This window comes from Triturus cristatus, chromosome 1_2, assembly GCF_964204655.1.
Source record: "Triturus cristatus chromosome 1_2, aTriCri1.1, whole genome shotgun sequence".
NCBI classification, from domain to species: Eukaryota; Metazoa; Chordata; class Amphibia; order Caudata; family Salamandridae; genus Triturus; species Triturus cristatus.
The window spans coordinates 1110179809-1110194393 of NC_140580.1; the positions used below are offsets into that span (position 1 = coordinate 1110179809).

At 44.7% G+C, this 14585-nt stretch overlaps 1 protein-coding gene across 5 annotated transcripts in view; it reads left to right on the forward strand.

Annotated features, from left to right (window-relative positions):
* The window catches only part of NEK6 (NIMA related kinase 6), a 516220-nt gene that overhangs the window by 113764 nt on the left and 387871 nt on the right, over positions 1-14585 (forward strand). For 4 of the 5 annotated variants that reach the window (XM_085613747.1, XM_085613748.1, XM_085613746.1 and 1 more), the window contains one exon: positions 1737-1789. Coding sequence is in view for 1 of the 5 variants with exons in the window: in XM_085613746.1 (XP_085469872.1) it covers positions 1737-1789 (53 nt within the window). In the remaining 4 variants the exon portion in view is untranslated. Of the gene's footprint in view, positions 1-1736; positions 1795-14585 lie in introns of all 5 variants that reach the window. The other variant, XM_085613749.1, reaches the window with a different exon arrangement.

The following is a 14585-nucleotide window of genomic DNA, read 5'->3' on the forward strand; positions in this document are numbered from 1 at the left end:
GTTTGAAGCTTTTTCTTTGTACGGAGGCAAGTACAATGAGAAAGTTAATTGTGCTGCTTATATTGGCGTGAACGGTTCTCTCAGGTCTTCTGCACGTTTGGTTGTCTTACTGGAGCTCTCTTGTAAAGAACATCAGTCATGTTCACTTTATTGAGCTTTCTGAACAGAATGGGGTCACGTTGGAACATCCTGCAGGCACGTCCACAGCATATGAGGTTGGAGATGGTGTGCGATGAATGTACCGTAAATGTTGGATTATCCTACAGCATCAGCTACCATGATGTAAAGTGTGCGTCCAGGGTCAATCAATCAATCAGTACATTTGTAGAGCGCACTACTTACCCGTGAGGGTCTCAAGGTGCTGGGGGGGGGCTGCTACTGCTCGAACAGCCAGGTCTTGAGGAGTCTCCTGAAGGCCAGCAGGTCCTGGGTCTGTCGTAGGGTGTGGCTGTCTGTTGGCGCTTGAAATTTCACTAGTTGTTTCGCACCAGCGCATTCATGTTCTATTCTACCTCTAACACTCATTTGTTCTCAGACGTGTGCCCCATGCATTCAAGGCTCTTCATGATGGCAGGATGGTATCACTATGGCACACAACCTCTCCCGTGAATGACGTAGGGTTTACGTCTTCACAGTGTAAAAGAGGAGCAGATTGAGAGTTTCATCTGTATCCATGCCAACTCTTAGAGTGCCCGTCCTCCAATGTGCTGTTATGTTACGCTATGCGTATTTGTGGAGTGCACAACTCGCCATATTTGCTTGATCATGCCCACAACCTTTGACTTGATTGGGGGCGGTCACATTCTGGGGATGTCCTGCTGAGTTTGGCTCCGTTTCTTCTGCAGTGACCCCCTTCAAAGTAGGATTGGTGGGTTGTAAATGCATACTTTGTTAGTTGGGACTATGCAAGGCTTAGGGGCACTCCCTGCACTATGTGTAGCATTTAAACGTAGTGGAAGGTCCTTTGTAGTCGTAACTAATCTAGATCTTGGAAAGTGGTTGAAAGAGTTGGACTCCCCAAGTAGGTGATGGCCCAGCTAGGGATCCGAGTTCCTCTGGCCAGTCTCAACATATCAACTCTTGGGTTCTCTGGTTACTCCTCCAGCTTCCCCTTACTCTAGTTGTATCTTGTGCATGTAGATTCCTGTCTGTCTGTCTTTATTGAACGTTTCTTAGGTGATTGACGTGGACTTTGGATGGCTTTTGCTTTCCATCATTCCGCTGTATCGTGATAGGCTTCAGCGGTCACAGAAATGTATTTTTGCCTCTGAAAGGACACTGATGTTGAGGCAATGCATGGTTGAGTAGGTGAAGCTGAGGTGAAGCAAGCGGTGTCTTTACCCTCCAGTCTTCAATTTCTTCAGTTGAGTCTCTGCTCATCTTCTCACTTGGAGAAAGTTATCGAATTTGGATTTAATAAAACAACATATCTTCCGGTGTTTTGTAGTTATAAATACACAAAAATATAAGGGTTGCAAGTGTCTCTAAGTAATTCTGAATATCCACTCGTTGTCAAATTTTGGTTCATTGTCTCCTTGATCCTGTTGAGTCCACTTTGGTTTAAATATTTCAGCAAATCGCTGGGCCCGTTTGAACTCTCTTAAAATCCGTTCACTGGTGATTGGCTGATTATATTCCTGATTGATATTTAGTAATTCTATTTTGAAGAGCTTTACCATCTTGTAGCTTTATTCATGATATTGATTAAACATCCTGTTATTTTTTTCTTCCTACAGGAAACGCTGTATTTTTGGATAAAGTGAACGGCTTGCAGCAACAGCTGTCCAAGGTAAGGTGGGCTGACACCCCATGTTACTTTTTATAATGCAGAAACCATACCGTGCTCATTTGTTGAATGCTTTTGCAGGGGACCTTCTGTAGCCCACACCTCAACCCTGCACATCGCGGATGTGTACATCTTGGTGGGAGTGCGCCACGGTGGGAGTGCGCCACGGTGGGAGTGCGCCACGGTGGGAGTGCGCCTCGGTGGGAGTGCGCCTGGGTGGAGGTGTTGCAAATATTGTGTAAACCACGTGTGCATTGTTATTCATAAAAAACTGCAGGGCCATGCCGTACTCCACCATGAGGCACTACTTTTGGATTTGGAGGTAACTATAAGCAAACAATAGTGATCTGTTCTGAAAAGGCACATCTGTTCCAGTGCTTCAGCAGCTGTACTGCCATGAGATTAAACCACTACTGTTTTGGTGCCCAGTCATAGCCTTAAACAGATACCACATGAATGGACCATTAATGACTGGCGATTGGAACAAAATTAAAGAACTTCCTCCTTCATAGGAATAGCCCTTTTAATTGAATGTAAATTTACTCTGACCAATCAGATCTGGTCACTGGCTCCCACAGAGCTCTCTCTCTGTCATTCTGAAGAGCTCAATATTATTTCGTCCAGAGCGGAAGCCCGCGAGTGAAGAGCTTATTTCCCATTTTCCAGTGGATTCACATTTGAGGGTCGAACCCTCACTTTTCATTGATTTTAAACCCTCAAATATTAACCTACTTGAAGAGAGGTATAGACTAGAACTGAGTATTAATTTCACGAGGCCTTTAGAACAAATCCGATGTGAGAGCTACATTATCCTTATTCGGCAACCGTTCTAGGGCCCTCATTTTGGAAGGGCTGAGACACAGGCCTCCCACCACCTTGTAGAAGGAGTCTATGGTCATGATGCCCTACTGACCGGGCTCTTCATCAGGACCAATTGGCCTGTCCTTGAAGCCGGGCATAGTGGCCCTACTTGGAAATGCGCTGTGAACCACGCCCACCTCCATCTTTTCATGTGACTTCCTCATCTGGAAGGGCCAGTTGATTTAAGGCCATCATAGGCTGATAAAAAGATGTTCTGGGGCAGGTGGGGCATTTTGGGGTAGGAATGAACTTCTCTTGGTGTCCCTTACTGGCATTATACTCAGTCTCTAAACCCCAGGATGCCGCAGTGGGTGCTTCTTTTCGTGCAGGCCTTGGCAGGGCTTCGACTGTGTTTGTATCTTCCTACCTCCTGTAGATGCTGCCACACTGCACTTTAGGAATAAGGGTTAAGTGTGACCAAAGAGAGGCTAACACATGACCATCCAGCCTGAGTGCATGTGCTGTACATTTTTGGGATTATTAGACTAATCAAAGAAATGTATTTTTCATTTCCTCTGAAAGATGAATGTCCTTTTATTTACCATTATTTCACCTTTTCTGTTAATATTGTGCCATGGAGTTTTTTAAGTGTTCTTGCCACCTGCTTAGTTTGAAGAACATTTGTTTTTCTTATTACAGTCTGTTGGTGATAGAGCTCTCTACATATGGAAAGCATTCACTTTCATGTTGAGAAATATTTATTTCATAATAGAATTCACAGTTTGAGAAAAGATAAATGAATACCTTCCTTATGTGGCCCAATCACATCCCAGTTTACTCTGATGCCATATAGAGTGGCCACCTCACTCCAGGTCATTAGACATTGTCTGCAGCCCTCAACTTTTAAGCTACAAAGCTTTGATTTCAGATGTGTTAGTCTAACTAGTTCAGTGGTGGCAAAAGCTGAATATAACACCCTGAATGTATTAGGCTGTCACAAAAGCCCCAGAATGAAAATAGTGTTCATAATGACCTGGAGGGTGGTGGTCACCCTGATGTCCTGTGAGCTACAAGGCTTGCGATGTTAGTAATTGAAAACAAGGGGCATTGGACCACAACAAGATGCTGCACCCACACCGTTATGTCCCCATATTCATTTAAGGAGATATTTCCCTATAGTGTGCACAACCTGTGAATACCCTCTGCCCAAAGGGTGCTGCCGTACTGTAGGAACCCTTATGAACCTGAAAGGCAGAGGTGCACCACATAGGATATATTTAACTTATAAATACATTTCTAAAGAAAAAGTTCTCAAATTCGTAAGGAATCTTCTCTTTATTTGTGTTTTTTAAAATGCACAGCAAGAACTAGCCAACGCGTATCGTCCAAATGAAAATTGACTTTTTCAGGGCACAATAAAAGGGCTCATTTTTACTGTGCTCGTGGGACCGGGAGGACTCCTTCAGCTCCCACGCACCCGGGACCAATTGAAGTGCTACACATGGGGCAGAAAGGCCCTCCCACTAATGCTTACCTGGATTACAGGAAACTTGCATACAGAAGCTTCATATGATGGAATGACACTTACCCTTTACCCTTTAGACTTTCCTCTCTTTGTTTTTGGATGAATTACCCTGAGAACTACAACTTTTATAGCACATGGTCATTACGGATGAACCATATATTTCCTTATCCAATCATACTTTGAAACACACATTCCTCTTACTATTATTGTGCCCTGAAGAAGTCCATTTTCATTTGGACAAAACACGTTGGCTGGTTCTTGCTGTGCATTTTTAGAAGCACCAATAAAGAGAAGATTCCTCACTGATTTGAGAACTTTTTCTTTGGATATGTTGAACTTATAAATACATTTGTAATGTGGTGCACCTCTGGCTTTCATGTTTATAGGGCTCCCGATGTATTTACTTAGCCTTTCCAGTCATTCTATATCTGCCATACCTGTTTTTTTTTAATTTTATTGAAAGTGGAAGCCCCATAAAATAAGAATCCACTCTGACATGCCTTCTTAAAAGGCCTTTTAGGTTTTGGGGACGATATACGTGCCTCTTAATTTGGCTGCCTTCTTCAAGCCACAGAACTACATGATTGTCACTGTAATCAGCCAAGCCCCCAATGGGAGTTCACGTCCCTCATCATCCTCCCTTCCCTCCAACATTGAATGTAAGTAACGATCCTGTAGGATTTCAACAAATCAAAATAAATTAAGAGTTCCATGAGAGAGAAAGAGATGAAGAGAGAGAGTCTGTCTGCCTGTCTGTCCGTCCGTTGATGGAAAACCTTCAGGCCCCACTCTCAATGGCCATATATATTTCCGACTAATTTAAAGGATGCAAAAAAGTAATTGTAAAGCACTGAAATGATTTGAACTAGATAATTAACTCTACACCTAATACTCTATGTACGCCGTAATACTAGAAGTAACCCTACTATAGGCTCTGCTCCCTAAGACTGAAACCTTACACTACCTCCTCTTCGATATGACCATTGCAAGTTCACACTATGCTATACACTGGATATCTCCAAATACACCTTTTTAGGTCTTGCCTAGGCAGCGCTTGCGCTGTCTCTAAGAGACATGCTGTATTCAGGATATGGGCATAAAGCTCCGCCAACTTTCCACCCATCTTTTAAATTGGCTCCTGTCCCTGTCCTTTTTTGTAAATGGTGGCTTTTCATTGGTCAATAGACTTAGTAGTCCCTCCTTAGTACCGCCTGGTCTCTTCTTGTATCCTCCCATGAGGACATCCCCTGTTACATGTGTTGTTACTTCTTAAGTATTAATTACAGCATCTGAGCACTACTTTCTTAAAGGGCTTCAGGCAGTACACATGCTTGGTGCTAAGCAAGATTGGCAGTGGTTACTTTACTCACTAGTACATCTCACATTTATATGAGACCTTCTATAATTTTCCCTTCATCAGCTCCACACAGAGTACAAACTAATCCGGAATATATATAATAATTATGTTGTCATATTTCAAAGCTACTAATTGTATATGTGGACTTAGCATTTTGAATGTACTTGTGGTACTGCCTTGCATGCTATGCATGATGGGAACGATGGATCGTCCATATCTTCTGCAGGGTGCAGTACCATATGTGGCCAAAACAGGTCCCATGGGACCTCTTTTGGCCACATATGGTACTGTACACTGCAAAATGGCTAGGTAAAAAAACATTGGCATGTATAATGCCAATAACTCCAACTTTGCAGGGTGCAGTACTAGATGTGGCCAAACGAGGTCCAGTGGGACCTCTTTTGGCCACATCTAGTACTGCATCCTGCAACACAGCTAGATAAAAAACATTGCCATTTATATTGCCAATAACTCCAACTGCTACAAATGCAAGGCCGATTGTATTTACAATTGAATCGGTCTCGCATTTGTTAAAGATAGAGCTGTTGGCATTGAAAATTGCAATGCTTTTTACTTTTGCTACTTTATACCATTGGCAATAGTGCTATGCAAATATAATAACTTCTCTACAAATAAAAAAATCAAAAGTAAAAAACATTGTTTGTTTCAACGCCAACATCTCTAACTTTAACAAATGCGAGGCCTATTGCATTGCAAATGCTTGTTTACATTGTTTTGTCTACATCACTCCATATGGGGCATTGTTCCATCCTTCCAATTCATTCCTGAAATTTCCTTTATGACACTATTTTCTAATATTTCCCTTAACCCTTCCTGCCCCATTCGTATGACAGGCCTTACTCCTCGTACTGCTTGTAAGAGATATTTTGTTGTTGGGGATGCTGGTGCGTATCCGCGGCATGTGTGAGACTAAGCAATGTCACAGTCTACGCATACCTCGCTCAGTGAATCTCACTCGCCAGGACTAAGTATAGCCCGCCATGATGTTCATTTGGCATTAACAGATGGCAGAGGTTTCCCAAAAAAATCGTAACCGGCCCAAGGCTCCATCTGTCTCTCAGACCCTGAACCAAGGCCAATCATTTTCACATTTGCTTTGAAGTTAAATTTCTAGTAAAAAAAATTAATGTTTTTCAAAAGAAGCTCCTCTTTTAAACTGTAACTTTTTTTTATTTTTTAGAAAAGCAAAAAATACTAAAAATAATTAGGTAATCAGCTTGAATGACATATGGCTTTCTACAGTGCTCTCTCTCTTTCTCTCTCGCTTTCTCTCTCGGTGGCGGCTGCTAACCAATAGTAGTGAGGGTGGGCGGTGTTGGAAACAAATTACAAATTGACTTACCCGCTGCTGCCTCTCTTCTGTCAACGAAGTTGGAAGCACACGGACTCCCAGACTCCCCTAGCCAATCCCAACATTGCTGTCACCAGCATGACAGCAGCGTCGTGATTGGTCTGACGGCACTGGTTTAGCACTCAGAGAGTGGGAACCTGTGCATGTTCTCCACCCAGACTGTGCAATACAGGCAGGTGGAGTAATGCTGAGTGCGCATGACTGTTTGGCCGGCCCAAGACGGACAGCCAAACCATATATGTAAGGATTATCAGTGTTATAGAATAATTTGGAAAAATATGTTTTCATTTAGGGAACCCAATGATTTTTTTTTTTTTTTTTAATATACGTCGGAGGGGGCGCTGAATTAAAAAGTTTGAAGACTACTGCCCAAGTGCACGGAAAGAAATAGGGCCCGGCTGCCGTTTGAACTATGAATACAGCAATAATCAAGGCTCAGAGGGGCCCTTGTGCGCTGGGCCCCGGCGCCAATGCCCCCACTGCGCCAATGCCCCCGCTGCGCCAATGGAAGCCACGCCCCTGGACTCTGTTCCTCTTAGCTTTCGGTGTAAACAGACCTTCTGTGATTGGTCAATAGTAGGAGCCGCATTACTAGTAATACTGGTCCACGGCAGCAGGGATATCTCATGTTACCTGAGTGGGCTAGAGGGGCACCGAGCCTCAGCATCCCGGCCCTTCCTGTCTGAAGAGAGGAAGTGCCTGGAAGTGCCAGTTCCTTTGCAGGTATTGCCATCTTTAAATCTGGCCTTGAGGACACGTCATGCTCCTTGGACAATAGTCCTCCTTCAGCAGAGGTCTTGGCTTCCACTCCTGTGTTTATCCCCACTGTGTGCTTAATGTGTCCGACTGATGTGTCCTGAAATGTTGGATTAAAGGCAGAAAGCGGCAGCTGACTGCTTGACCAGGAGCTCCTGCGTATTTTACATTCGCAGTACGATTGTCGGAAGGTTTGCGACGACATTGACAATATGACCGATATCCGGCACAGACGCCCTTTTTTCCCTGCCTCAGCGGACGAGAAAAGCCAGCAGGGGAGCTGGTCTTTTTATTGAGTGCAATTTAATACCCAAAACATCAGCGTACTGTAGCGGAACATCACAAGCAGTGTCCAGGCCCATAAGTATGTTTGATTGTGCGAATGCATGCATACACACGAGTGTGGACTCTTTGCACCATCAGGGTCCCGGTGCTGGTTTGGAATGTAATATGGGAGTTTGCAGCAGTTTTATGGGAACCGGAAGGATGCAGAAGAGGGAACAAGACTCCAGCACCGAAGTTATCATTTGAGGTTATGTACAGAGGTGTAGTCGGTTAGTAATGTATTTCTTACTATTGGTTAGAAAGTTAATGGTACACGGTAGGTAACGCCACATATTTGATCACCAATAATTGGGCTGACATCGAACGGTAGTCTTAGCCAAAGATGACACCTACATGCGGTTTTACTCAAACACACACTGTACTTTCAGGACACCATATACCTCCAAGGCTGTACAGGCATAGGAGTGTCCACTGCAATGGCACTGTCACTCATCACACCAACATACACCCTAAAACACTCTTCCGCAAACACTTGGAGTGGACCTGACATGAGGACACACTGAGCAACTGCACTTTAATTTGGAAGGGAATGTACAAGCCCTTCTCCACAAGGTGCAGCGCTTTTAACAGCAGAATACCAGCACTTCTCAGCAAGATGTAGCCGTTTTAAGGGGAGAGCACCAGCACTTCTCCACAAGGTGCACCACTTTTGACGGGAGTGTACCAGAACGTCTCCGCAAGGTGCAGCACTTTTAATGGAAGAGTCCTTTCACTTCTCAGTAGGGTGCAGCACTTTTAATGGAAGTGTACCAGAACTTCTCAGCAAGGTGCAGAACTTTCAATGGTAGAGTATCAGAACGTCTCTGCAAGGTGCAGCACTTTTAGTGGAAGAGTACCTGCACTTCTCAGCAGGGTGCAGCACTTCTAAGGGGAGAGTACCTGCACTTCTCAGCAGGGTGCAGCACTTCTAAGGGGAGAGTACCTGCACTTCTCAGCAGGGTGCAGCCCTTTTAAGAGTAGAGTACCAGCACTTCTCAGTAGCAAACAGTTGCGCTGGGACAGTGAGCACCGGCACTTATGTATTTCCATCCTGCGCACTGTATACAAAGGTATTACTAGTGAGGGCGAGTGTATGAAAGTGTCCTGTCATGCTGTCCTGTTACGCATCCACTCGGGTGTGGAAATGGGAGAATGAGGCCTCGTCCCTTGAGGAGGGGATGTACTCACACTCATTCGTCACCTCATGCAGGTATGGTAAGACTGCTCTCCCACAACCCGCCCTGGTGTTTACTGTGGGAGATTTGTTAAGTATCCTGATAGATAAAAGGTGAATTTTGGGATATTTTCATGATCTCACCTACCACAACTTCTTGACTGTCATCCGCACTGTACTTGTATGTAGTGTGGGTCCTCAGAACTCCAGCTGATGGGAACGACTCGACCTTGCCTTGAACTGAGTGTGAAAGGTTGTCTAGTTGGTGAACTGAACACTTCTAAAGTAGGCGGCCCCTTCCATCTCCTGGCCCTCGCGAATGGTGAGATGTGAGGCTGATCTTTGAGTCCTGATGGGTGACAGAACTTCTGTCTGCAATTCCTGGCCACGATGAATGCCTGGCATTCCATCTGGTCATTCACGACCCATCAGTTGAGTTGCACATGTTCTGCATGCCGGTACCCGGTTCCAGACATTTTCAGCATTTTGTCTCCCCGGAAGCCAGTGTACACGACATTGGCGCGAGCTGGCTTGGACGGTGCTCAACAATGCAGGGGCTAATGTGTGTGCAGGTCTCAAATTAATACCAGGCTTTCAACATCCGCATTTCACGAACTCTTTTGCCAAAGACTGTATGAGCTGAATTCCAAGTCTGGCTGTCTGGAAGCATTTGAGAGTCCAAATGTGCAAGTAATCTGCCCGGGTGCATTGTCGCATTGACACGGACGAAGCTTCCGGCGAGTAGGGTGATGGGAGTTAAAGTAGGACTCTGCACCTACGTGAATTTTTTAATTTATTCACAATAAACTGAGGAGCCTAAATATTTACACTGTATAAGATGCAAAATTGACGTTTTTACTGCGATGGAAGAAAAGTTTTCCATTATGGCCATGTGCGTGCCCCAATCTCTACTCTCCCCAATCTCTACTCTCGAGTCTATTTTAACCCTACAAGGCCTTGTGATGAAAACCTATTTTATCTCATCCCCATGCTTTGTACTGTGTCAGTATTTTGCCAAATGGCCTACCCTGCTGAGAAGAACCGAAATCATCTAAAACTGTGAATACATATATTTTTTTATTGGGACAATGTGACTTTATACGGGGATTTAGAGGCATCTAATGGACATGAAACCTCCTTTTTGACTCCTTCTGGCACAGTTTGTTCTTCATGCTCCCAGTGAGTACATCGAATACTTCCAGGTTTGCGAATGTCCATTTATTTTATTAAGTGTTAATCAACAGCGGCCTTTAGCTAGAAGGCTTCCAATAACTGAAGATGGAGAAACAGGCGCACATCAAGGTCAAAAGCTTTGCGTTTACAGTTATTGAAGTCAGATCTGGATTTTCCAAGGTCAAGACTTCACCACTGGATCACATCTCCCAGATGTTGCGCACAACCACTCAATCCGGTGTAGTGGAAGAGCCGGGATTAGAACCTAGGTCCTTTAATTGAACATTTAAACATGGCCTTTGTGCCTCCTGGCGTTGGCAGGTTCAGCGATTGCCTTGAAGTGAACGCACCATATTCTGTTACATTCTATATACAGTATAAAGTACCCTCCATTGCAAGTCACTAAGGACTTTCATGATAGTGATTGTATAGTGATGGAGTAGCTGTATGACGTCACGGAACTGCAGGATCCTTGTGTATATTAGAGATCATTTTATTCCGTATTCATAGGATGGGTACTTCCACACCCCAGAGTTTTGTTCTCAGGTCAGAAATGAATTGCTCGTTTAATCTTGGATTTTTCTTTAGATTCTGGGGCTGTAGGTTTCTTTAAATGTCCCAGAATAGGTCTAAACGGCTGAATCTGAAAATGACGCCTGACCCGGGTTAAGTTCAAAGCTTTGGAAGCAACGGAAAGATCCGCTTTTTTCAAAGGTGGAATGGGAACAAGGGAATAGTAAAATGGAAAGTTCTCCCTCTCCTTTTGGCAGTAGGTGCATTTACAGACTTAAAGCTTGGCTTGTTACCATGAAGTGGTCACCTGGGCTTTGAGGGAAATGTTTATAGGCCATGCCAGTGCAAACCAGGCACAAGACTAAGGGAACCCTCTCGGGAATGTGCCCAGCCTGGCCAGTGGCCGCGCCGACCTGAGCGCATCCTTCCGCCAGCAGGATGTCCGTGGGTGAGGTGGCCCTCCAGGTGCCTGTGACCGCTGCATGTGCACTCTGACCACAGTGATGCTGCACCCAGTGGCTGTGAGAAGGCTCCCTTCCCCATGGGTAAGGTCATGGAAGAGGGAGCCCTCACATCTGGCCGTGACAGATGTTGTGAGTTTGCAGCACTAGCGCTTTGACGTTACTGCTTGCTTTGTAATAAATTATCACATGTTAGTAGTGGTAAAATTGTCGTTACAGATGCCTGCTGATATCAGACTATTTGTTAACCATGAATAAATTACTCTAACTGACCATCCAGTGGTCAGTGAAGGTGCACTATGATGGGAGGATGTGAAGAATATAGTGAGGGGATATATAACTTCACCAAGAGGTGATCAAGGAAAAACTTCCTTTTTGTTTAGTTACCCTCACACACCCTAGTGGTGTCATGCTTCATCATCGGGTCACCCCGACGCCTATAAGTCGGGGTGGGCTTGACCACACTGTTGGGAGCTCTTTGAAGAAGTTAAAGACCAGGGGGGGGGGCTGAAAGATTAAAAAACCTCAGGCAGATCCCCAGTTTCCCTTTATTTTTGTGTCTGTCTGGGTTAATAAAATACTTTAAAAATGGCTCTATTGGGAGTATTATGGTCCTAAGGCCCTGGTGCCAATATCAGACTATGCCTTTAATGGTTGCAGTTCATAGGGAGATTACCACTTCACACCTATATTTCAGATCCTTCCAAAGTATCTCTAGCTAGACAGTTGAATTACATTTTTCAAACACTTGGATTACTGAACAGTAGGTAAAATACTACATGCAAGAAACAACCGAGTTGAAGTTGCTTTTGTTGTCCATGAAGAAGCAGTTGAAGTCTGCATTGGGAGTGTGCAGAAAGTGTGAGGTGGGCTATAGATCGTGTCTCTCTACCCAGATCGAACCCTTCCTCTCCTTGGGCTCTGGTGAAATTCACGTGGCAAATGTGAAACTGCATTGTGCCTGCCAATGAATGAAGGAGCTATACTGCAATATACAAGAAGGTGATGGAAGGAACACTTGAATCCATCTCAGCAGTCGCCACGGGATCCGCGATTCAGTAGTGGGGGAGGGGGGGAGCAGGACTGGTGAAGGCACGGGAAGGAAGAGTGGGGTAAGGGGTGGATTTAAAAAAATCCCAAATAATCACTTACCTGTAGGCTGGCCGGCCACCGTCTCTCTTCTGTCCACTTCCTGGCTTCTGCTGAAACAGGAAGCAGGATAGACTCTCCTCAACCAATCACAACACTGCAATGAAGCGTTGTGATGGGTAAGCAGCCAGGCTCCCCATAGCCAATCACAACGCTGCAATGCAGCATTGTGATTGGTATGAGCACCGTGGTTCAGTGCTCAGATGGGGAATGGAAGCCTGGGCATGTTCTCCACCCAGGTTATAATGCAGCCTGAGTGGAGAACATGCAAAGTGCGCATGACTGTTTGACCGGTCCAAGAAGGCCAGCAAAACCTTCATGCGCACTTAGGATGGTGTAACCACTCCTCCCCCCTGCACTGTCCAGTCGGGCGCCACAAAACTGCCCCAGCACAGAAAAATAAAATGATAATGACACTGCGTTATCATTTTATTTTTCCTTTTTTGCTGTGCTGAAAGGCAGTGGGGCGACGCTCCTCGGCCTTGGCGGAGGAGCCAGCCCTGCATCTCAGCCACTGGTGGTTGCACGGGCTGTATCCCAACTGTGCGAATTTTGCCCACTATGCCACTCTAGACAGAGAACAGCTGTACACGCATCCGTGTTGATCCTGCTCCAATAGGATCCGTCCAGCTAAGAACGCTAGTCCAGGTGTCCTCCACGCGAGCATACCCAGGCTGGTTCTGGCCTACTTGGACCTCGTCAGTGAGGTATAGCGTGAGCCATATGGCACAGAGAGAAGCCTATTGAAGACATGTAATGCGATGGACTGGTCACACGAGCTGCATTAAATCCTCTATGGCCCAGACTCCATATGAATACTCTTTCCTAGAAGACCTTCCATACACATTATATGGATAATATATTTTCCAGGAACACTAGAATTTCTCTGCACTACAATTTAAAAGCTGTAACTTAAAAGCCTCGAGAAAGGTCCTGGCTTGCGTGTCGCAGTGGGGTGAAACATCAGTAGGGTGAAACATCAGTAGGGTGAAACATTTCTTGTCTGGAAGAAAAGTCTGTCCCACATTGAACCTTCATGCTGATTTATACCAAATGAATGAAGATGGTAATACACATAAAATAATAATAAATCATGCCAAATTTAAAGAAATTCTATCTTTCTAGATTGTATTCAGTGAACTATACTTTTACTTATTGATTTCTTTTGCCTAGAATGTCTAGATTAGGAATATCTATATTTTGTTCCACACTCTATACCTGAAATATGACTAAACTCAATTACATTTCTTAATACACTATTAGAAAATCATATTCTGGTCTCTCTCACCGTAGTTAAATTAGTGACTGCCAAACTAATGTTTCTTCGATGTACATTGATATGGAAATTTAGGAACTGGAAAACACATCCCCTCACTTTTTGCACAGGGAGCACAGTCTGGAAAAACAAAAAGTGCCACATGGAATGCTTTAATCCTCACCACTGTCAATCCCTCAGTGTGCATTCCACGCCATCTTTTTATATCTCACCTGTACTGTTACAGTCAGGGGCCAACAGTATGCCGATCAGTCTTTGTCCTTCCTCTTAAGCACTCCAGCCCAAACTGCTAGGCCCAGGAACACACGTGAGTGTGTCAGGCAGTATGGCTGCCTTTAAAAAGGTGCTTGGTTTCTGCCCATGTCACCAATTTTCATTCTTGGCCATTTGGTATCATTGTACCCATTTGATAGCCTCTCTGCCTTGCACATGTTGCCATATGGATAACCAAGCTTTCTCTGATGATCCCCTCCTTTCACTTGCACAGCACATCACGACCCCTCTGGCTAGGTGGGTGCGGCATAGCTGCCTGTATATTTTAGAGCTCCGATGCCCAAACAGGACTTACCTGTCCTGCAGACCATCGAGGTAGATCTTTGTCTATTTCCTCTCTTTCTCCTTTCCTCCTCCCTTTGCACATCTCTCTCTCTTGTACATCCTGCTCTATCTCATTCCTAGGCGCTCTGCCCCAAGTTAAGATAAGAGCAACTCTCTGGTCACTCATGCTGAACAGTAAAACGTTTTCTGCCCAGGATCACACCAAGTAGAATACTCGCTAACCAAGCTGTCTCCACGGTGCAGTATGCTGCCCATCTGATGATGGGATCCTGCTCCCGTTTTAGGTGTATCAAGCACTATACCAGGAGTCTCCAACCATTTCTGTAATAAGAGCTACTTATGTTTAATAAAAATCATTCC